The following is a 23180-nucleotide window of genomic DNA, read 5'->3' on the forward strand; positions in this document are numbered from 1 at the left end:
AGAGGCTGCTGGACCGCTAGGGAGGGGACAATAGATGCGCTTGACCTTTTCCATGATTTTCTGTATCGGGGTTTAGCACGGGTATAAAATGCAAGCACAAACACGCACACACACGCATGAGCACGCACAAGGAACACCGCAGCGTAAGCTCCAGGCGTAGTGTCCCTCCCCCCTCCAGTGGGACAGCAGCTGCAGTACAAAAGGGACGCAGTATCCCAGCGGAAGATCAGCAGCAGACACCGCGCAATAATTAACAGCACGGATGCCCACCTGCGTCTTCACACCCCCCTCCTTTCCCTGGCGTGAATTCAGAAACAAAAAAAAAAAAAAAAAAAGACTTCCTGCCGTAACTCAGCGCGAGACCCCCCGACCAGGCAGCTTCTCGTGACCGACACGCCTTATCCACGCCTGCCACCCTGACCTCCTGCCCTCTTGCCCACGCTCGGCGGGACAGTGACTGGATTCTGCATTCATTCAAAGTGGCCACCTCCCGCCCCGTAGGAAGAGGATGAAATTAATTCTCTCGTGCACACCGTGTCCGGAAGCAGTTTCCGGGGCCGACGTGCAGCTGGTTTCAACCATTAGGAAAATCGTCAAAACATTTGGAAATGTTTCCATTCTAACCTGCAGGAGGGGCTTCCCAAACCCCCCACACCGACAGCAAATGGGGGTAAAAAGAGCCTGAGCCTACCTTACTGCTCCTGTACAACTTCATAAGTGACCCCGGCCAGCCCTGCACACCTGCTCTATTTATACAGAACGCCCGGTCACATGGTGCACGGGAGCCCAAAATACTGCCCCTCCCGGCTCCAGAGTCGGGTTTCTATCCAAATGTAAAGACGGGGCAGGCCACAGCCCAAAATAACGCGAGGAAGCCCTGCGTGTCCAAGACTGCACAGTGCGGCGTAGAGGGGACCCCTCCCCCGCTGTGCCATGCGAGGGGGGGGGTCCAGGTTACGGCTTTAGGAAAAGCAGCAGCACCGGGCTCCTTCGGGTCAGAGCAGGTGGGGGGGGGGGGGGGGGGATGGCCTGGCACTATCTGACCGCAGCTCCGGGAATCCAGACCCGAGAGCACGGGAACAAAAAGCAAGACACAGCAGGGCTTCCGAGCGGCTCCGTTCTGCCAGGGATCGTCTGCAACTTACCAACCAATGAGAAATCCAAATTATTCTTTTACCATTGCTAGGCCCACCCCCGACATCCCTGGGGAGTGCAAAATGTGTATATCTGGGGCTCTCAGCGAGACCGTGCCGTCTTCTTACAACCGGGAGGCTCCGAGCACACTGATGGGCGCTTTCATTACGTTTATTCTTTCTGCTGTCAGGGCCGCACTCGGTGCTAAACAGCCATAAAATCAGGGTTGGAAAAGAAACCTCAAGGGGTCATTTAGTCCGATGTTCTTAACCTGCTCTTTTAAAGCTTCCAGAGCCTAGTTACCCCCCCCCCCCATCCTGGCACAGCAGGGACCCCCCCCCCCCCGAGGTCGTAACGACAGAAGTAATACCAGGGTAGGGCTCACCGTCATGGAGGACTCCGTAGACCTCCTATCCAGCGATTTCGCTCTGCGGTACAAGGACAGAGGTGTAGAGGAGACATCCGGGATGGATCCTATGCCAGACGCCTCGGCCACAAAATCCTGTAACGGAGACATTTAATATAGATTTACCTCGCAGCAGTGGATGGGGGAGGCCAACTTGGAGAAAGGAATGAAACCCGCTGAAGCAAACTTTCACTGGATTAAGTACACAAGCTATGCACAATCACTCAATCGCCCTTCAGTTTGTGAAGCTGGCCCATTGCTGGCTTTGATCTAGGATAATAATTTGTCTTGTCCCGATATGCAGGGATTGGCAGGCAGGCTCTATTGTACCACCACTTACAGATGTGTGCAAAGGTTCAGGAACCCCTGGTCAAATTGTATGTTTCAATGAAGCAAACAGAAGCCGACACCACCTCTGCTTAGTACAAAGTTAAACACAAAATCTTTCTGCAATTTTTAATGTAAAGTTACTATTTGTTGATTTTAGGAAATTAAAAATAACAGAACAGCGACTTGGCAAGTGCAAAGGTTTGGACACCCTTCCAGTTGACTCTTGCTACTTTTCAAAAAAAAAAAAAAAAAAAAAGTGTTGACAAGGCCCAAAAAGTTGATTGACACATCGAGCCTTCAGTTTAGTCAGGTGAAGACAATTCCATGGTTGAACAAATACTTTTGACTCTAACCTCACATGTTGTGATTGTTCTGTCTGATTTTAACAACCATGGGCTCCTCTAAGCAACTGTCTGGGCATTTGAAAATGAAGATATTTAACTCTTATAAGGCTGGGGAAAACTATTTAGTTGCTTACAGCTAGCAATTTCAACGGTCAGAAACATTGCTAAGAAATGGATGTTACATGGAACTGTTGAAGTCAAAGCAAGATCTAGTAAACCAAGAAAAATCTCTGCTAGAACTGTCCAAAACGAATCAGATCTGCAAAACAGAACCCACAGATGACTGCAAACGACTTACTGAAAAGTTTAGCTGACACTGTCCAGATTTGCTCACACAACAATGATTTGCATGGGAGAGTTGTCCGAAAGAAACCTTTTCTACAAACTCATCACAAAAGTCATCGTCTAAAGTATGCAAAACAAAACTTTGATAAGCCTGAAACGTTCTGGAACAAAGAGCCTTGGATTGATGAAACGAAATTTGAACCGTTTGGCCACACACACACACACACACACACAAGATACTGGTTTGTAGCAGAGGGTGGCTTGACATTACAAATCTGAAACCGGCCAGGCTAAATCCTCTGTGGAAAATAAGATGATAGTGTGTGGCACAGCTATCAACACCATGTGCCAACCAGAACATCTGTAGTGCCCTTGTCAAACCAAAGCCAAACCCGGCAGGCTGTTACCACCGCCAAATCCTTACCCGCTTCCTGGGAAACACCCTCTTCTCACTCCTGCCCTGTCGGGTCTCACTAGTGGGGATGGAAGCAGAGGCGAGGTTGGCTCCCATTTGCTCCACGTTCTCAATATCCAGTGCCTCAAATTTCTCAATGACTTGTGAGCGCCTGGAAGATACAGACAGGAAACATGTTCCGCTCAACAGCGTGGCAGCCACATCCCCACAAGCTTTATCCACAGCACACAAATGGCCATACAACTTAGAAATTCTACAAGTGCCAGAAAAACTGCCACAATCTGTCTCTGCATTCTGCCTGTATTGATGGGGGTAGGGTGGGAGTTACCCAGAGGATGCCAACATCTGAAAGCATTTTGAAGCGATATAAAGAAAAAAAAGGATAGCACTTAACCTCCCACCCAACAGGACTGCAGAAGGGGAAGTTTCTAAGTGGTCAATTGTTTACCCCAACTACAGAGTGGTTGATCACTTTAGGCTGCCTTACAGCCACATGTCCAGCAGGGGTCAGACAAAATCAAACAGCTCAGATCTTCTCACCTCATTCCCTATACTGTCCCCCTGGGAGCCCACGAATACTGCAACCTGTGCCCTGCAAGCAGCTCTGCTCCATATAAAAGTGACAGCAGTACCTGGTAGCCTCGTGCAGGCCAAAAGTGCAGGCACTGCATTACCCACAATCCTTTGCCCCTTTGTTTTCAGCTCCCTGCACATTTCCTTGGCAGTCAGCCCAAGTCAATAAAACACCAATTCTAATAAAATGGCTTTTTGCCCTCTCTTTTAAGAGTTTCTTCCTGCTCGTCAGTGATGGAACTATTTATTCCCAAACCTGATCCTTAGAATGCTTTTAATGACGATGCCTGAAGCCTCTCCTGGGATGCTGATCAATTAGAAAACCTTACTGGGGGCTAAACTGTAGGCATGCTTAGAAAAACTATGCAGTTACCCTTTTTAGAGCATTGCTTTAACATTTCAAAATGGAAAAATAACTTACCTGATAATTTAGTTTTCATTAGCGTAAACAGATGGACTCAGGACCAATGGGTTTATGCTCCCCCCTGCCAGCAGATGGAGACGGAGTCAGGTTTCAAAGCTGACGTCACCCTACATACAGCCCTGCAGTGACCTCGGCCCTTCAGTATTCTCTTCAAAAGCCACTGTGGATATACGATTGAAAAAAACGATTAAAAACTTGATTAAAAACAGATAATCATAACTGTACTCAACTAAACACTGAATCCCAGTAAGAATAAGATGCCCTGATCTAGGAACTGGATGACAGCTTACCCGTAATCTCTTGGAATCGATATCCACTCCTTGGATATCCAATCCTTGGCATCTTAATCCAGCGAGCTATGGTAGCCCGCAAAGCTGGTTCACTCTTCCTTCCACCATGACGGACAAACAGGGGGTCCCATCTTTCGGACCAGTTCTGAAACTTCCAGATACCGCACCAAAAGCCTACTGACATTAAAATGACGGAAGCAGTATTCTTCTATGTCCTTGTCCTTATCTAGGGATGGTAATGAAATGGACCAATTCAAATGAAAGTCCGAGACTACCTTGGGCAAAAAAGATGGAACGGTGCGAAGCTGCGACACTCCTGGAGTCATCCAGAAGAACGGCTCCCGACACAATGCCTGTAGTTCAGAGATGCGACGTGCAAAGCATACAACCACCAGGAACACCGTTTTCAAGGTTATTAAACACAAGAAAAGAATGCAAGGCTGCCAAAAGGAGGGCCCTGCCAAAAATGCCAATACTAGATTAACATTCCACAAGGGAACCGGCCACCAGAGTTGCTTCACCCCTTTCAGAAAACAGGTCATGTCCGGATGAGCTGATGGCCTGAAACAGGAGAGAGTCGTTACCTGCACGTTCAAGGAGTTAAGGGTCAAACCTTTACTCAAGCCGCCCTTCAAAAATTCCAGAATTAGCAGGATTTTGATCATCTGTGGGGAAACACCACGTTCCTCGCACCAGGCCTCAAATACTCTCCAGACCCACACATACGCTAGGGATGTAGAGAACTTCCATGCACAGAGTAAGGTGGCAATTACTTCCGAATATCCTCGCTTGATCAGGCGAGCCATCTCAAGGGCAAGACTAAGACAGAATGGAGTCAGATCTTCGTGAAGGACCGGTCCCTGCGATAATAGATCCCTGTGCGGTGGGAGGCACGGAGGCGGGGGGGTGTCTCCACCAGGATCAATCAGTCTCCAGATACGGGTACACCAGTATTCCCCTCTTTTCTCAACGCTGCCGCTACGACCACTATAATCTTGGAAAATGTTCTGGGGGCAGAGACCAGGCCAAAGGGCAGCACCCAAAATTGATAATCGCAATCCAGTACTGCAAAGTGTAGTAAACTACGTTCTTGATGGATTGGAACGTTCATTTATTTTATTTAAAAAAGATTTATAGCCCGTCCTTCCTACGTTCAGGGAAGGTTACATCATCACATTCGTAGATTTTTTTTTAACACACTGCGACAGTCTCACAAAATAAAAATTGCATAGCAGCGAGTACTAAAACAATCATAGACCTGGATTTAGACATTAAAAGCAAGTTTAAATTAAGTCTTTAAAGCTTTCTTCAAAAACCTAGGATCTTTTAGGCTTCTCAGTTCATTTGGTAATGAATTCCAAAAGGTTGGACCTGCTATCGAAAGTGCAGGCCTCAGATAGGTCCATGAGGTTAGGACTCACCCGATTATACGGCCATCATCATGGAGCGTAGGGTTTAGATGCGGAAATCAATCACTCGCAGATGTCGGTTGACGCTCATGAGGTCCAGGATGGGGCAAAAGGAACCTTCCTTCTTGGGTACGAGAAACAGATGGAATACTGCCCCGTATTTTCCTGGGGCGTAGGTACTGGGATTATAGCCCTCATCCTGAGGAGCCTTAACAGGGTAGTCTCCACTGCCTGCTTCTTGTGTTGGGAGTGGCAAGGGAACATCATGAATATGTTCAGAGGAGTGCTGCGAAATTCCAGAGCATATCCTTCTCATATGATTCTCCAGTACCCATTTGTCTGAAGAGATCTCGACCCACCGTTGGCAGAAGAGGGACAGTTAACCCCTATCTCCTCGTTCTGCGGGTGGGTCAGCAAATTTTCACTGGGAGGGGTTCAGGATGAACCTGAACCCGAGCCTGCCCCTCTCTTGGGGTGTTGGCTCCGAAAGGACTGAGACCTCCCAAAGGACCAAGACCTCTGAAATGTCATGTTTCTGTAGGGGCGAAAGTGTTGGGAGCCCCTAGATCAACCCCTCATAGGCGAGGGGCGCTGTAACTGCTTTCTCTTATCTTCCGGTAGACAGGGAAATGGAGATTCACCCCATTTACTAACCAGTTTTTCCAATTTGCTTCGGAAGAGAAATGATCTTTTAAAGGGCATCTTTGTGAGATTTGCTTTGGAGGTTGCATCTACTGACCAATTCTGCAGCCATAGCTATCTTCTGACCGCCACCAGCGAGGCCACTCCTCTGGCTGAGGTACGGACTAGATCTGAGCCCACATCACCTAAAAAAGCGGTGGCGGGTTCCATTATTGCTCTGGAATTCACCCCGAGTCATCCACCTCCTGAGAGAGGAGCAGGCACGAACAGGCTACCAGGGCACAACAAGAAGCAATCTGTAAGGTCATTGCTATTGTGTCAAAGGCCTGTTTATGAATGGACTCATCCGTCTATCCTTTAAGGCTGCTCCTCCCTCCACTGGGATAGTTGTTTGCTTAGAGACAGCACAGACCAGCACATCCACTTTAGGGAAATGCAAACGTTTTCTCGCTGCCAGAACCAGTGGGTGCAGAACTTCAAATGCCCATCCAACTTTAAAACTTGCTTCTGGGGCCATCCCAGGTCAATCAACTCCTGGATGGCTTCCAGTACTGAAAAGTAGGAAAAGGATTTCCATAGGGAAATCAGAATGGGATTTTTCTTTGGTTCCGTCAGAGCCCACCCCAGAACTTGCAGCATCTTCAGGGTCTGGGAAACCAGGGCCGGCAATTCGTCTCTATGGAAAAACCATAACATTGTCCAATACGGCTCTAAACCAGAGGGAATTTCCACATCTTCCAAAGAATATATCTTCCTCTTCGTCCATGCATCCAGGTCCCTGCCAGGGATACCCTTGGTGAGGCGAGGCATGCCTCGAGGTCTGCCGATAGGTCTGGGAGAGGGAAGGCTTACTAGCTGAGGTTCCGTCCAGACAGGGGCAAGTGAGGACACAGACTGCGCCTGTACGAAGGCTTGAAGGCCTTGAAAATATTCCACCCAAGAGAAGGCAGCTGGGTCCATGCCTAGCCCAGGAGGTACTGGGTTAGGTGCCGCTGAATTTCCCTCTTCCATGGATGACCCAGGCCAGGGGTACTTCCAGTTAAGATTGTGGCTGACCCATCCTCTGAATGGGCTTAGCAAAGTATGGGGAGGCCAACTCTCCCTGGGCCTCCTCACAATGCTGACATAAGCAAGAATCCAGGTCAGACTGTGCAGCCCTAATATGACAAGCAGATCAAAGAGAAAGGTGCTTATGTTTCTTTCCTTCCAGAGCCATTAGCAACAGTAACTGCGTGTTCAGTCAGCTCGCACTTAAAGTTTTATGTGCACAGATTTTGGGCGCTTACGCGGGTCGCAGCAAGGCACACGCACAGCCCACGTGCCTAGCTTTACTTTTATTCTGCACCTAGTAAGTTGTGCGCATATGCACGTGTGTGGCGTTATGCGCACAGCGCATTCGCAGAGCCAACATGCAGTGTGCGTACCGATGCTCTATGGAGGGCAATAAAGCACGCACAAAGATGCGTGAAAGATGGCGGCGCCACCGCGGCCTACAATACGGTGTGTTGACCAAGCCTAAAGCAGGGCCTAGCCCCCTGGGAGCCGCTCAAGCCTGCTCAGAAGCCCACTTCCCCTTACCCCAACGGAATCGGGAACGACATGGGTACAGTGTGCGCCAGGCAAGGAGACTGGAGGAAGTCTTACCGAAACCCCTCCAAAACGTCTCTGAATCAAGAGGTAAATCCTCTTCTCTTTTTTTTTTTTATTCTTACCTGGGCTCAGCGCTTACCGGCTGAGTACAGAGACTGCCTCCGGCTGCAGGGGAGAGGGCTTTGGCTGTCACCACCATGCTAGGCTTCCTGCACCCGCTCCCTTTCAGCTGCTTGAGCAGCAAAATCCACACAGGAAACCAGATACCAGACCAAGGCACACCTCAGAGATCTCTGAAATCACCTCAGGAATTCTCAGCCGGGGGAGGGACCTTTAGGTATCATCGCAGGAGAGCGGGGCTCAATCTTTTCTCCAATTTAAAAGAAGAATTTTTTTCCTTCCAAAATGTACACCAATCCCCATAGGGAAAGCACATCCTCTATCTGCTGGAGACGGAGAAATACTGAAGGGCTGAGGCGACATCACCTTGGAAACCAGACTCCATCTGCTGGCAGGAGAGCATAAACCTATTGGTCCTGAGTCCAATCTGGCTACACGCTAGGAAACAAAAAAAGAGCTTTAAAAGAATTAGGATCAAGCTCCAAGTGGCTTTTCTGTCTTCTGTACTAGTAACAGTGCTGTAGTTTCCAACTGGCTAGGTTTTTTCGGGATAGGGTATTACACCATCCACCTGCATTAGCTTTTGCTGTACTGGAGAGCAACAGCACAGGATGCTGGAACCAAAAGGACAGGGAATAACCTAATGCTGACTCTTCCTTAACGCAAACAAATCTGTAGCTTGGCCCCTGCACCTTATCTACCCCACCAACTCTTCAAAATTAAGCCGTCGTCCAGTAGACGACGCGAGTGAGAGAACAATCAAGTACAGGCATCGCACACGAACAGAAACAGGATTCAGAAAATAAGCAGCAGAGGATGAAAGGGGAAAGGAGGAGGAGTTAAATATTGGTTTTGACCTGTCGGCAATGCTCTCACACCGCAGCTTTCGTACGAGACTGCTCCTGGGAGCAGTCAGACGTTGCCCCCGTGATTTGCAACAAAAGCACGGGACAATGTGAGAGCAATGTGGCCGCAGTGCGGAGATTCAGTTACTTAACAAAAGTAAAAAAAAATATATCACCATGGGGTGACCCTAAAAGGTAAAGAGGAAGATCAGCATTAAGCAGTACCAGATGGCTCCAGCTCCTGAGGGGTAAAACAGGGCCAGCCCCAGCTCTCTACAGGACAACCCTGAATCTCGACTGCTTTCCGCTAAAGATGTTCATGGCGATTTATCCCACCGAGGTTGTAAGATTGAGCAGCAGGAGGAGTATCCCGACTCGAGAAGAGTGAACCACCACCAGGGTGCTCAGGGTGCTTCTGTTCAGCGCTCCCCCGACTGGATTTAATGCCAAACCAAAAACTGCAAACATGTCCTAGCCCAGTGCTTCTCAACCTGGTCCCCTCCCCCCCCCCACCTCGATCTGGTTTTCAGGATATCCACAATGAATACGCATGAGAAACATTGGCACACGATGGAGGCAGTGTGTGGAAATTCATCTCGTGTGCACTCATTCTGGATATCCTGCAGGTCAGATTCACTAGGTTAGCCAGTCTCTTTCCAGGCACTTCAGAAATGTCTCAGTTCTCCTGATTGGTGGTCTGGAGACAGCGGAGGAGTTGGGGGTACAATTCGGGAGCTAGAGAACCCCAACAATTTTGGTTTTCAGGATTGCCAAAATATACAAAGGGGTCAATTTTCAACTGGGTGAGCAGCAGCCAAAGGTTTGCATAAATTGGCTGCTTGCACACAAGGCCAGCCAGTGAACTCCCTCTGACCCCAACGTAACCATGCTCTTAAATTAAATGCAGATAGATAATTCTCTCCTATGAATATTCACTGGCAAGTGACCCTTCTATGGCTCTCCAGGACCGGAGCTACCCAAATCTAACTGGGGAATAACAAGAGGAGGAGGAGAAGAAAGGGGACCATCTTTTTGGCACCAAACTATTTAGTAACATAGAAACATAGAAATGACGGCAGAAGAAGACCAACCGGTCCATCCAGTCTGCCCAAGGTAAGAACCACTAGGTTTCTAAAACAGGGCAGATTAAATAAATAACTAACTAGGTAACGGAATGTTCCCTTCCTTTAAATCACCACCTGAGCCTGGTCCACTCCTGGTTTTGCCACCACTGCACCTATGGGATTTGTAGTTCCTTGAACTGGAACTCCAAGCCCTTCGATGGGGCAATAAGACAGAAACCAGGACTGGACCAGCCTCTTGAGGATGACCTGGAACAGGCGGCAAACCTACAGCTACAGCTCTTCTTCCAGTCATGGAAGTTTGTGGTTTTACTTGGGAACAGGTTTGCTTGCAAAATAGCAGCAAAACTGTGCCATGCACCCCTCTCAGAAAGGGACTTGGCCGTTGCATGCCGGTAACCATCATTTGCGTGACCACCAAGACAGAGAAATAAATGGGGACAGCAGCTAGGGCAAGTCCTCCTGAATGTAGCTAAAGCGCATAGGGTAGCTCGGCCCATTGAGAGCCCTGCTGCAAAATTCTTGCATGCAATGGAAGCTGAAGGCGAGGAGGAGAAAGATCCGGCTTAGTCTGCCCCTTGTGAACTGGAACCATCTGAGTCTCCACCCTCCTTTCAGTGAGAGACTCCACCCCCTTTTTTTGGCCAAAAATGCACGGCTTTTTCCACCAATTCAAAGAGTGCAGCTAGGTTGAAATGCTGGGTGATGATGTCTAACGCCAGACTTTTGAGCTGGAATTCGTTTCTTTGATGCACACCAAGAGAGTGTTTGCACTTCCCTAGTGGCACACAAATCCCTCAAAAGTCATCTGGGCTGCGGCGGAAAACACAAAATCCAAAAAACAGAGAGACAACCAAAAGCAGAGCAATCTCAAGTCAATCCAACTGAAACGTCAACCTATTTCTCAATACAAAACCACAGACCTCCTACCCGAAGACGATACAAAGCCCCCTACCGCAAGTTCACAACGGTGCAGACATCTTCAGTATAATCCTGGGTTTTAAATGTGGGATTTTTCAAAAAGCTTTTTTTTTTTTTAAAATAAAGTACTCCCAGGGCCTCAAAAATATAGCGACCATCAAAAATGTTAAACAGGTACAAATGTGTCACTTTTTCTTCTACGGCTCCTACTCCACTTCTCTTGCTTCTCTCAAAGATGCATTACGATGTCCACAAAAGCCCAACCCCAGATGTCTTTCGAAGCCATTAACTTCTGCTACAGGGGAAATCTTTTCCCGACACTTCCAACCCGGCAGCGCCACCCATGCCACTGAATTCCGGCAGTCAAGACATCCACCTGCAAGTAACAGCTCCTACTGTACATTTACTGTACAAAAAGTGAACCCTTTGTACTTGTTTTTAACATTTTTGATGGACGCTATCATTTCTGCGGCTACTTTATATATCTTAAAAAAACCTTTTTGAAAAAACCCCTCACATTTAAGACCCAGGATTAGACTGAAGACGTCTGCAGAGTCTGTGAACTTGCAGTAAAGGCGCTTTGAATCGTCTTCGGGTAGGAGGTCTGTGGTTTTGCATGGAGACATAGGTTGGCCTTTCAGTTGGATTGACTTTGAGGTCGCTGCGTTTTCTTACTGGTCCAGGAGGATGCTTCACTGGGCAAAAGTGAAAAATAATTTGGCAAAAAAAAAAAAAAAATCCACCCCCCTGAATTTGTAACTTCTCTTGTTTTTTTCAGCAGGTCTAGAGCAGTCTGTGCCAAAACAGCATTTCAACCCAGCTGAGTTTTTGAATCCGCTAGGTTTGTAGGCTTAAGATAGCTCCTCCTTTGCCCTTCCAATTAGGATTACCAGATGTCAAGGACAGGTTGTTTCAGTCCTGTGTCCCGTCCCCCCCACCAGGGCATTTGTGGATTTGAAGGTTCAATCTCTCTCTCTCTCTCTGAAATCCAGGACTACAAATCCATAGGTCCAAGTGGGATAAGCCCAGGACTGGTTCCGCCTTCCCCCATGACACCACCACCCCCACATCTGGTAAGCCCCGTTTTTCCAGGCCTTGCTCTTAAATGTTGGCATGTACTGGCGGTGCTGCCTGTCCACCCCTCCCGAATGATGAAGGAAACAGTTTCTGAGCACTTTTAAACATTTTGTTTTTAACACAACATCAAATAAAGAATAATACAGGCAGTAGAAAGCCAGTCACCATCTGAGCAACAAAATGCTGAATTATGAAGCTGAATTAAGTTTGAAATCACTTGCAAATTAGCAAAGCCCTTCCTTGCTTCTCATGCTAGCAGAGCAAAGTCAGGAGAATTAACGTTTCCATCTGGAGAGCAAGTATTGAGAAAGGAGGTTGATTTCTTTGTGAAAAGGGGGAAGGGGGGGTGCAGCGTCTCTGGTCTGACAGCGTCCGAGACGGAGGTGGGAATGGGAGCGAAGCGGACGGAGGAGAAGTCGCGGCTACGCCGCACAGCAACACAGCAGGAGAAGGTGGAGAGCAGCAAGACCTGCAACAAAACAAGTCTGGAAAATGAGTGACCAGAGTAAAAACTAATAATTAAAAAATTATTATTAAAAAAAATAAAAAAGTCAAGTCAAAATTATTGCCAAAATTACAGCCCCCCGGCTCCCGCAAAGTGCCATTGGTAAATATTTGAAGATCAGAAAAGGTGCTTTCATTGGCTAAAATAATGGCCACTGCAGTCATTAAGGCAAAGATTTACAGCGACATCAGGAGGCAGACAGTAAAGTGCAGAGAAAACCAGAAGAGATAGAGAGGAAATACATTCTGGAAGGAACTGGTGCACCACCCGACCCTTTCTAATAGGAAACTCTGTACACGCAGGCTTGAGCTGGGCAGCGACAAACTGCACCTTCAGCATGAGAGAAGCTTTCACTTATTCTCTTATCCCCTGGCTTCAGTTACTAGAAGGGGATTTCGCTATTTCACTGCTGAGCATCCAGGTCATTTTAGATTGAATTGCCGTGCTGTCAATAAGCGTGACCTTTTTCTCCTGCATGCTCTAGAGCTCCCCGAGGCTTGCTCTATATCAGAAGACAACTGTAGATTTCAATTTAAAAAAAACCAAAACAAAAAACCCAGGGTGACACTCGGCACTCCAAATGAAGCTCCCACATTAGGATTTTAACAAACATGTGTTATATTTTAGTGCTGGGTGCATGCACAGGGTCCTTCAGCCTATTCCAACTTGACTTAGCTACGATAAAGAGCTGAATAAAATGGAACCGATAATTTTGCAGCTGTTAATTCCATAGCAAAGCAAAGCTTGGATTTACGCACAGACCTGCCAGGCCCAGGCCTCGAGCGGCAAAATCTGGGGGCAGATCTCTGCAGCCCTGCCGCCTCCTCCCTCGGCAGTGATCCCGAAAGCACAGCGCGTGCAGGGTCTGTGAGTGCACGTACTCACTGTGAGTGCCCGTACTCACTGCACTCCGAGGATCGCTGTTGGAAGCCCAGGTCCAAGGAGGGGGGCACATATCTTGCAGGTTTGTTTTTCCGGGGGGGGGGGGGGCCTTTTGGCTGAGCAGAGTGAGGGCCGGCTTAAGCATCAGGCAGACCCAGGTGCTGGCAAATCCCAGCAATGCAGCAGATCCCGGAGGAGAGGGAACAGACACTGCTTACTGCCAGCATCAGTGGCAGGGGATCTATTTCATGTTTGGGTACCTGCCAGGTTCTTGTGGCCTGCATTGGCCACTGCTGGACACAGGATGCTGGGCTTGATGGACCCTTGGTCTGACCCAGTATGGCACGTTCTTATGTTCTTATACAAGAGCCATCAGTGCTTTTAATCATGGATTTCCGATCGTATCTGTGAACAGATAATGAAATGCACTACATGCTGCTTTTTACCATGTCAGGGGAGGGGGGTGAGGCTGGAATGGATGGCACAGCAAAGAAAAGTGGGTTTTGTGCAATTTCACAGGGCACCTGGCAATGAGATAAAATAGTCCCAAGTCTTCAATTCAACTGCAGCTATTACCCCACCTTTCAGACTTTAAATGCTTTCCCTCATTTGACTGTAAGCGTCCTGGAGCAGGACTGTGCAGCATGAAAGGTTTAACAGTGGTGGTAACACCGGTGCTCCAGGGCTGCAGTATTGTCTGCTGTTTGACTTGGCTGTTGGGACGGCAGCTTTGCTATACAAGTTCTGAGCACATTTATTTTTTTTGCAGGGTCTTGTGTTACTTCACAAAACGCCTACTGATGACAGAAATGTGTCACTGTTACTAAGGTGACAAGTCCAGAATTTGTTTTCTAAGGGGAAACATTCGCACGCAGCCCAGCCAGCCACTTCAGAGATTACCAGCAGCTAATGCACTTTGGATTTCTTTTCTTTTGCAGTCTCCCTCCAAAACCCATAGATTGCCATTAATTCCTATTGCAGGAGATGCTACCCTGTCCAATGACACTGCTCATGTCACAATGACTGTACGGTACCGATGCTTAGGTCCCTCCAGTGCCTTTATCTGGCGGGGGCTGCAGGGATTGACATCTATGGAAGAGATAAGTCCCTGATGAGAAAGTCTCCCTGCTGGACTTGCAGGTGGCTTTGTCCCTTGAAAGCAATGGGCAAAGGGAGCCCTGAGTGAGCGCAGAGAGGCAAATGACGAGGGCCCAGGTACAGAATTGCACGCATGCATCAGGGTTTCCCAGAGAGGAATACCAAGCCAGAATCTGATTTCCACTTGGGTACCCTACTGACCCAATATATGCAGAGCCCTCCCCCACCCCCACGTGACCGCCTCTCCAGCGCTTACAGTGAATAACGCGGAAGTGAAGAGGAGAGGGTCTCAGGCCAGGCAGGTGAAAGATCATGGGAGATCGCAGCTATTCCAGCACAGGCGCGCCAGCATCCTTAAAGCCTCTTATTTACCCAATGCCAAAGAACAAACCCTGAATTTGTTTTTGTTTTTTTTTTAAACTGTACTGACAGGGGGGTATTCTAGTCAGGTTATGAAATACATCGGCACCCAAACACAGGAGACCTTAGGGCCCTTCACCACCTCCATGAAAGCAATAAACGGCCCCGACAGAGCAATGGCCCAGGACGGCAATGTAATCCAACTAGTACACATCGCCCGGGCTTCCAGGGAAGCTTCTCCGGAGCCGTGGATGAACTGAGCAGGCGCTCGTGCACCGTATGCGTCTCCCAATCTGTAGGGCCCACCGTTACCTCAGTGCCGTCCCGTAAACCTTCTATGCTCGTAGGCACCAAGGCGGTAAACAGCTGGCACGACCGACCACGAGTATTTCACGGTGCAAGTAGAATGCGCAAAGTGCATTAAAAAACGGAATTAAAAAAAAAAACGCTTCCTTACCTCCTTTCTTGACCAAACAATCGGGCCACCTCTTCCCTTCCAGGACTCCTCGCCCGGGTCCTCTGCTCCAGCCGCTTCCACTCCACCTGGAAGGCCTCCCGGTGACTGATCCTCCTGGCTCTGGGGACGTCGGCCAGCACCGTGTACTGCCTGCTGGCTCTGTGAGACGGGGAGCAGCCGGGCGTCTCGCCTTCCCTCCCGTCCGTGCTGGTCTGCGTGGTGGCGCTGCTGAGCTCGGAGTCCAGAGAGCTCAGGGAGGAGCTGATGGCCGCTCGTTGGTAGAGCCGGGTACCTGGGGGAGTAAAGGGGTCGCTGCACTCCTGGAGAAGGGTTTCCAGGGGACTATACCTGTTACTGGGGGTGCCCGGGCTGGGAGGGGATGCCATGGCCTGGGGCGGCAGTTCTTCTGGCTTCCCGTCAGGCTTGGTCTTCTCCAGGGAAAAGTAGCCACTCTCAACACGGGATTTCCTGCCATTGTCCGCTCGATCTCCATTCATTAGGCCCTCATCTAAGGTGCAGAGATGAGCAGAAGACAATGTGAAGCCCCGACAAGTCTCAACATTTGCCACCTTGTACCCAACAAAGTGGGTTTTCTTTAGCTAAAGGTATTTCAGGGAGGAGTGTGACAGGAAAGTTTGGGTTTTTTTTTTAAAGAAATGACATGTTTTTCTAAAATGACCTCCTGAGATGTTCTAAAGCAGTGGTCCCCCAAACCTGTCCTGGAGGGCCACCAGCCAGTTGGGTTTTTGGGATATCCACAATGAATATGCATGAAAGAAAATTTGCATGTTATGGAGGCAGTGCATGCAAATTCTCTCTCATGCATATTCATTGAGGATATCCCAAAAACCCGACTGGCTGGTGGCCCTCCAGGACAGGTTTGGGGACCACTGTTCTAAGGTAAGAAAAAAAGGCTGTGTTTACCATTCAAAAGTGGGTCCAGTCCTAGAGTGTCAGATGGGGAAGCTGAGGTGTTGTAAAAGCCTCAGCTTTATACACACACACACATACACACCCCTCTCCCTCCCCCAACCCCCCGGCCACTCCCACCCACACGCAAACCCTCAGATCATGCCAACCAGGGAAATCCTGTTCAACCTGCTTGTTCATCGGTTAAAACAGATAAGGGAGAAATTACTTGCCTGATAATTTTGTTTTCCTTAGTGTAGGCAGATGGACTCAGGATCAATGGGTTACACTCCCCTGCCAGCAGATGGAGACAGAGTCAGGTTGCAAAGCTGCCGTCACTCTAGATTCACCCCTGCAGTGACCTCAGCCTCCAGTATTCTCGTCAAAAGCCAGTGTGGACATACTAGTGAAAAAACTTGATTTAAAATATGATTAAAAACAGATAACTGTAACTGTACTCAAGCAAACACTGAACCCCAGTAAGAATACAGATGCCCTCATCTAGGGACTGGACTGGACGACAGTTTACCCGTAATCTCTTGGAATAGATATCCACTCCACAGGCAAATCCTTGGCACCGTTCTTGGGCAGCCGTGGGTGGGATGCTGAGTCCATCTGTCTACACTAAGGAAAACAAAATTATCAGGCAAGTAATTTCTCCATTTCCTAGCATGTAGCCAAATGGACTCAGGACCAATGGAATGTACAAAGGCTACTCCAGATCAGTTAACACCGCCCTTGCAAAGGGTGAATCCTCTCGGACCTGTAAGTCCAGGCAATAGAGCCTGGAGAAGGTGTGCAAGGAGGACCAAGTTGCCACTCAGCAGATATCGACGGGAGACAGCAGTCTAGCTTCCGCCCATAAGACTGCCTGAGCCCTAGTGGAATGAGCTTTAAACCTAAGATAATGGCGTTCCTCCCTCCACAAAGGCTCCCGTGATGACCTCCTTATTCCAGCGAGCTATGGTAGCCCGCGGAGCTGGTTTGTCTTGCGTCCTTCCACCGTGAAGGACAAACAGATGGTCCGTCTTTCAGACCGGTTCTGAAACTTCCAGATTCCGCATCCCTGTGCTTATCTAGGGAAGGCAGCGAAATGGACTGATTTGAAATACAACTCCAAGACTACCTTGGACAAGAAGGATGGAACGGTACGAAGCTGTAACGCTCCTGGAGTCATCTGGAGGAACAGTTCCCGACAATGCCTGCAGTTCAGAGATGCGATGCGCCAAGCATATAGCCACCAGGAATACCAATTTCAAGGTTAATAAACACAAGGAAAGACCACACAGCGGCCCTGCCAAAATCTCCAATATTAGATTAAGATTTCACAAGGGAACCGGCCACCTTAGGAGTGGCCAAAAGTGCTTCACCCCTTTCAGAAAACAGGGCACGTCTGGATGAGCCAACAGGGAGATTCTGTTTACCTCACCCCTGAAACAGGAGAGACACGCTACCTTCACCTTCAAGGAGTTAAGGGCCAAAACTTTATTCAAGCCATCCTGCAAAACTTCCAGACTAAGTGGGGGCTACAGAGGGAAGGCATATAGCAACTCTTCTTCCAGCCAGGTCTGAACAAGAGCATCGATTTCCAGGAAACACGGATCTCTTCAATGATTCAAGAATCTGGGAATCTTCGCATTGTTAGATGCGGTCAAGCAGGTTGATGGACAGGAGAGGCCCCAGCGATAGCTGATGGGCTTCGGCCAACGACGTCCACTCTCCTGGATCCAGACTCTCCCTGCTTAGAAAGTCTGCTCTGACGTTGTCTTTTCCTGCGATGTGTGAGGCTGAGATCTGTAAATGTATTTCTGCCCATTTCATAAGGAAGTCTTGTGACACCTGCTGGCACTTGGTTCCTCCTTGGCAGTAGATGTAGGCTACCATCTTTGCGTTATCCATCATTACGTGGACTGCTTGCCCCTGGAGTCTGTGGCTGAATTGCAAGCACGCCATCCTCACTGCCCGGGCTTCCAGGCGATTGATGCTCCAGAGGGCCTCTTCCTCTGTCCAACATCCCTCAGTCATGAGTTCCTGACAGTGAGCTCCCCAGCCCCAGAGACTCGCATCCGTTGTAAGAACCAGCCAGTTCGGGGAGGACAGAGACACTTCCCTGTTCAGATGAGCCTCCTACAACCACTACTTGAGGTGACAGCAGACTCCCAGCGGTAAGTGGAGTCGAATCGAATAACCTTGAGACTGCGGATTCCAACGTGACAGCAAAGAGCATTGAAGCGGGCGCATGTGTGCTCTCGCCCACAGCACTACTTCCTAGGTTGCCGCCATCAAACTGAGAACTTGAAGATAGCTCCACACCATTGGGCACATTGTGTTCATCAACTGACGCACCTGGGACATCAGCTTCCATACCCATGTGGTCGGAAGGAAGTCCTTGCCCTGCCTGTTGTCAAACAGACTCCCAGATACTCCAACAACTGGGAAGGCTTAAGACTGCGCTTGTCCAGGTTTACTACCCAATCGAATTCCTGAAGCAAGGTTGTCACCCTGTTGTCACCCGGAGACTTTCTTCCACGGACTTGACCCGGATCAACAAGTCATCCAAGTATGGGTGTACCAGGATTCCTTCTCTTCTCAATGCTGCCGCCACAGCCACCATAATCTTGGAAAATGTTCTTGGGGCAATAGCTAGGCCAAAGGGCAGTGCCCAGAACTGATAATAGCGACCTGGTACAGCCAAGCGTAGGAAGCATTGGTGTTCTTGATAGATTGGAATATGTAAGTAGGCCTCAGATAGGTCCAGAGAGGTTAGGAACTCTCCCAGTTGTACGGCCAGTATCAGGGAGCATAAGGTTTCTATGCAGAAATGACTCAGTTGTATGTGACGGCTGACACTCTTGAGGTCCAGGATAGGGCGAAAGGAACCTTCCTTCTTGGGTATGATAAAGTAGATGGAATTATGCCCCATAGTTTCCTCCAAGGCTGGCCTTGGAGGTTGTATCAGCTGACCAATTCCACAGCCATAGCTGTCTTCTGGCTGCTAGCACTGAGGCCACTCCTCTGGCTGAAGTACGGACAAAATCCGAGCCCGCGTCTGCTAAAAAGGCAGCGGTAGGTTCCATAGCCACTCTGGAGAGAAGTAGGCATGAATGCGCTACCGGGGCACAACAAGAAGCAATCTGTAAGGTCATTGCTACTGTGTCAAAGGCTTGCTTAAAGATAGACTCCAATCATCTATAGTGCACATCCTTTAAGGCTGCTTCTCCCTCCACTGGGATGGTTGTTTGCTAAGAGACAGTGCAGACCAGTGCATCCATTTTAGGGAAACGCAAACATTCTCTCACTGCTGGATCCAGAGCTTCTAATGCCGGAATCAGGCAACTGGACCAAGGCACACCTCTGAGGGATCTCAGAAATCACCTCAGAAATTCTCACCTGGGGGGAGGGACCTTTAGGTATCACCGCAGGAGAGCGGGGCTCAATCTTTCTCCAATTTAAAAGTAGAATTTCTTCTTCCAAAAGGTACAGCAATCCCCATAGGGAAAACATGTCCACAACTGCTAGGAGACGGAGAGATACTGGAGGGGTGAGGTCACTGTAGGGGTGTATGAGGGTGACGTCAGCTTTGAAACCTGACTCAGACTCCATCTGCTAGCAGGGAGCATAACCCATTGGGGTCCTGAGTCCATTTGGCTACTTGCCAGGATATTTGATACTTAAGAAGTTGTGTTCCAGGACTGCTGTTTAGAAGCTCAAGCATTCCAGGGTTTGCTAAAAAAAACTTTGAGAACCTCATATGAACAGGTAAAATATTTTTTCCACCTGTGCAGATGAAAATCTCGGGTGTGCATAACTCCAAGGAAACGCCAAAGGAGATACAAGAGCCACCACAATGGGTGGTGATGTCAAGAAGGTAAATGAATACAGAGGGCAGACTACCAGCCGAGTCGAGAGAAAATCCTGCACTGCAGTCCTGTCACCCTACCAGGGCAGCCCACGTTTATACCAGTGTTTCTGCGTTTTAGACATTGAGATGGTTATTCTATAATAAAGTCTCTGTATAATGAATGTATAGCCATTCATAGAAACACAGAATATGGCAGCATTTAAAGACCAGATCTAAGGTCCATCTATAGTCTCCTCCCAGTCTACTTCCTGGTACAGGAACCATAGGGCCCCAGGGATCCTCTGTGCCTATCCCGAGCTTTCTTGAATTTTGTTTCCCATCTTCACTCTCGCTACCTCTCCTTGGCGGCCGTTCCATGCATCCACCAGCATGCAGGATTTATTTCCTGTCACCCTCCCTAAGCTATTCCTTATGGGCCTCACGCTGTGCGGTGCCTCATTCAGTACCACTTTCTCATCAGTGGGGAAACGCCCTTCATGAACGCTGCGCACCCTGTCCACGGCACCACTGGAATAGTGATCCTTTCAAATCAGACACTGACTTACAAATCCGCCTCCAACCACGCTGTCTAGAAAAACCACACGTGGCCCTGGGTGAACAAGTCTCTGTCGTCAGGGTTACCGGCGAGCACAGTCTGTTGGCAGGCTTGGTCCATGCCTGCTCTCTGGCTTGCAAAAGACGAAAGGGGGAACCACGTACTGCAGAATGGACCACGGATTTATCTGTTCGAGCTGCAGTAAACATTTCACCATTTCTGGGCTGCACCAACACCTTCCTCTCCTTAGCTCGATCACAGTGGCTGGCAGAGGTTTCCATGAGCAGCCACAGAAAAGACCTCACTCTGCAAGATGCCATCACGCTCCCAGAAACCCTTGCCTAGCCAGCAGGAGTTATTTTTTGCACACCCTCCTCAAGGGGGGAGGGTGACATTACTGGTGATCACTTTGATTCCTTTTTTTTTTTTTTAGAAGAGTGAGGGGGGAGCATGCAGGGGGTGAGCCGAGCAGAAACCTGCCATGCACAAGGCAGGCAAATGCACAGCGCTGCAGGTTGGGTGGGGCTGAAGCAAAGGAGACAAAATTGATTTGGCTTTGCTGAAAGGTCTCCTGGGAAGCAGAGGTAAAGTGACGTGCGATTATAAAACATCTGGCGCGATTTCCTGGATCCTCCACAGGCAGATTGCCCCGCTGCCGACACAAGGAAGGAAAGCCCAAACGCAGTCTTAACCGAAGCACAGGACCTGGATTGTTCCCGTGAGAAGCCATTCACATCGCTGGGATAACGCCGCGATCCAGCTGTCACCGGGCCGCTAGCAGTAGCAGCAGGCTCACCGCGCACATCTGTTCTGTAGCCCCCCCAAGCTTATATCTCCCTGCCACCCAGCTCCCATCAGCCGAGACCCTGCGGGGTAAGTGATGCCGAAGGAGACCCTCAGAATCAAGTCTCTCGGGCAGCAGAGGTGACGCTCAGCCGGTCTCTGACCAAACCGCCCGACGGGGTGGCTGTGAACATTGTTCAGCCATTAATCCAAGATGAGCTGCCTGGCTGGGGACGGAAGAAGCTGTCCAGGCATCTCTGTCCGCAGATGCTACACATCAGGGCAGCATTCCAGGACAGCAATGCTGAGCCCATGAGAGATCAGTGCGTCACCGTAGAGGCCGAGGATCAGCTATGGGAGTACTCTTGGCTATTTTCCTTGTAAGGGGGGGGGGGGGGGGGGGGAAGAGACCTCACTGCGGATGCAAACAGCTCCCTGACACTGGGGTCAGTGTGCAATCTGGTTGGATGCCAACAGCTGAGAACTTAGCCTGTCACAGGTCAAGGTCTGCCCTCTGTACTGGCAAAGAGGAGGGGAGTGGGGATTTCAGGCAGCTGCTGCTCCGAGCTCAAGAGACTGAGCTCTGACAGGGCGAATCCTCTCACCTAAGCTTATGTCACACACAAATATCCGTGTTCACCCCCCCCCATACAAGCTCCCCCCATCACAGAGAACAACCCCTGGGAGAAGCGCACATGGCCTACTGCAGGAGCAGACCGAACGGGCAGGAGAGTTCTGACCCGCGTACGTACCAAGGTTTGCTGCTGCCACGGGTGCAGCTGCGGTACTGTGCACCATGAATGCAAGAATGGATACAGCAGGGAGCATGCACGCTAATGCCCAGCGCCAGGAGGCAGAGCTTAACCGCCGTGGAAGTAACGCTAAACCTGCTTAACACGGAGAATATCTGAGGGAAGGATAACAAAGCACCCAAGGAAAGGGAGGGAGAGAGTTTCACCCACCGCTGGCAGTTTCCTGCTCTGTGAACCCCCCATTGCCAGACAGAGGGAGGCGAGGGAGCTGAGTGGAAGCCACCTCTCTCTCTCTCTGACAGAAAGGACCCCCCCCCCCCCCAAAGGATCTGTGACGCTGTTCACCACTGCTACGCACTGCTACCGTCGTCAGGCATCTCACAGCCACTCTTGTGCACAATTTAGTCAGGAAGAGAACGACAAAGGTTTGGAGCAACTTTCCCGCAACGCACACTGAACAGCAAATGAAGAGCCAGCAACCAAACCAAATGAAGTTTTGTCCCGGTCTCAGATTTATTCAGCACGAGACGCTCTCGCCCTGCCTCATGTCCTCGTGTCTCATTTTAACGTACATTCGGGCGAGTGATGCCCAGACGCGGGGGCGTAAAGAGCGTTTCCCGTCAAAAACTTTAAAGCGACAGCTCAGGAGGATCCAGGAAAGCAGACACCCCCCCCCCCCCCCCGTCTCACCCCCACTAACCCGGGGGGGGGGGGGGGGGGCGCGCCCCGGAAGTGAAACCTCCGGAGGGCAAAGCCCCGGCCAAGGAGACGGGCTCCGACAGGCCACAAACCGCCCTTACCTTCTTTGCTCTCTGGCACAAGTTCACCGGGGGGGCCGCCCGCCCGCGTCCGCTAGGCCCTTACCCCTCAGCTCCTCCTGCCAGAGCGTGGACTTCGTGGTGGGGATCCTCTCCGCGCTGGGAATGCTGCAGCTGCTCGTCACAGCCATCTTGGCAGGACCAGGCTCCTGAGAAAGAACAGACAACACGGCTGGGGGTTTTTTTTATTCTTATTTCTGAAGGGCGTAACGCGTAACCCGACGCATGACTTTTTTTTTTTTTGCTAAATCCTTTAATATAAACAAAGTCTGAAAGAAATAGAAATTTCAACTCACGAATGCCTCTTGAGCGATGTTCGCAAGCCAGCGCTC

The 23180-nt window shown here is 49.6% G+C and overlaps 1 protein-coding gene across 4 annotated transcripts in view; it reads right to left on the minus strand.

Moving 5' to 3' along the window:
• Nucleotides 1-22967, minus strand: part of MPRIP (myosin phosphatase Rho interacting protein) — a 68775-nt gene extending 45808 nt beyond the window's left edge. For 3 of the 4 annotated variants that reach the window (XM_029577434.1, XM_029577436.1, XM_029577435.1), the window contains exons 1-4: nt 22831-22967; nt 15190-15697; nt 2924-3065; nt 1520-1636 (exon numbers count right to left, since the gene is read on the minus strand). In XM_029577434.1, the coding sequence (XP_029433294.1) occupies nt 1520-1636; nt 2924-3065; nt 15190-15686 (756 nt within the window). In that variant the 5' untranslated portion in view covers nt 15687-15697; nt 22831-22967. The remainder of the gene's footprint in view (nt 1-1519; nt 1637-2923; nt 3066-15189; nt 15698-22830) is intronic. The other variant, XM_029577438.1, reaches the window with a different exon arrangement.
• Nucleotides 22968-23180: the final 213 nt, after the last annotated feature.

This window comes from Rhinatrema bivittatum, chromosome 14, assembly GCF_901001135.1.
Source record: "Rhinatrema bivittatum chromosome 14, aRhiBiv1.1, whole genome shotgun sequence".
Classification (NCBI taxonomy): Eukaryota; Metazoa; Chordata; class Amphibia; order Gymnophiona; family Rhinatrematidae; genus Rhinatrema; species Rhinatrema bivittatum.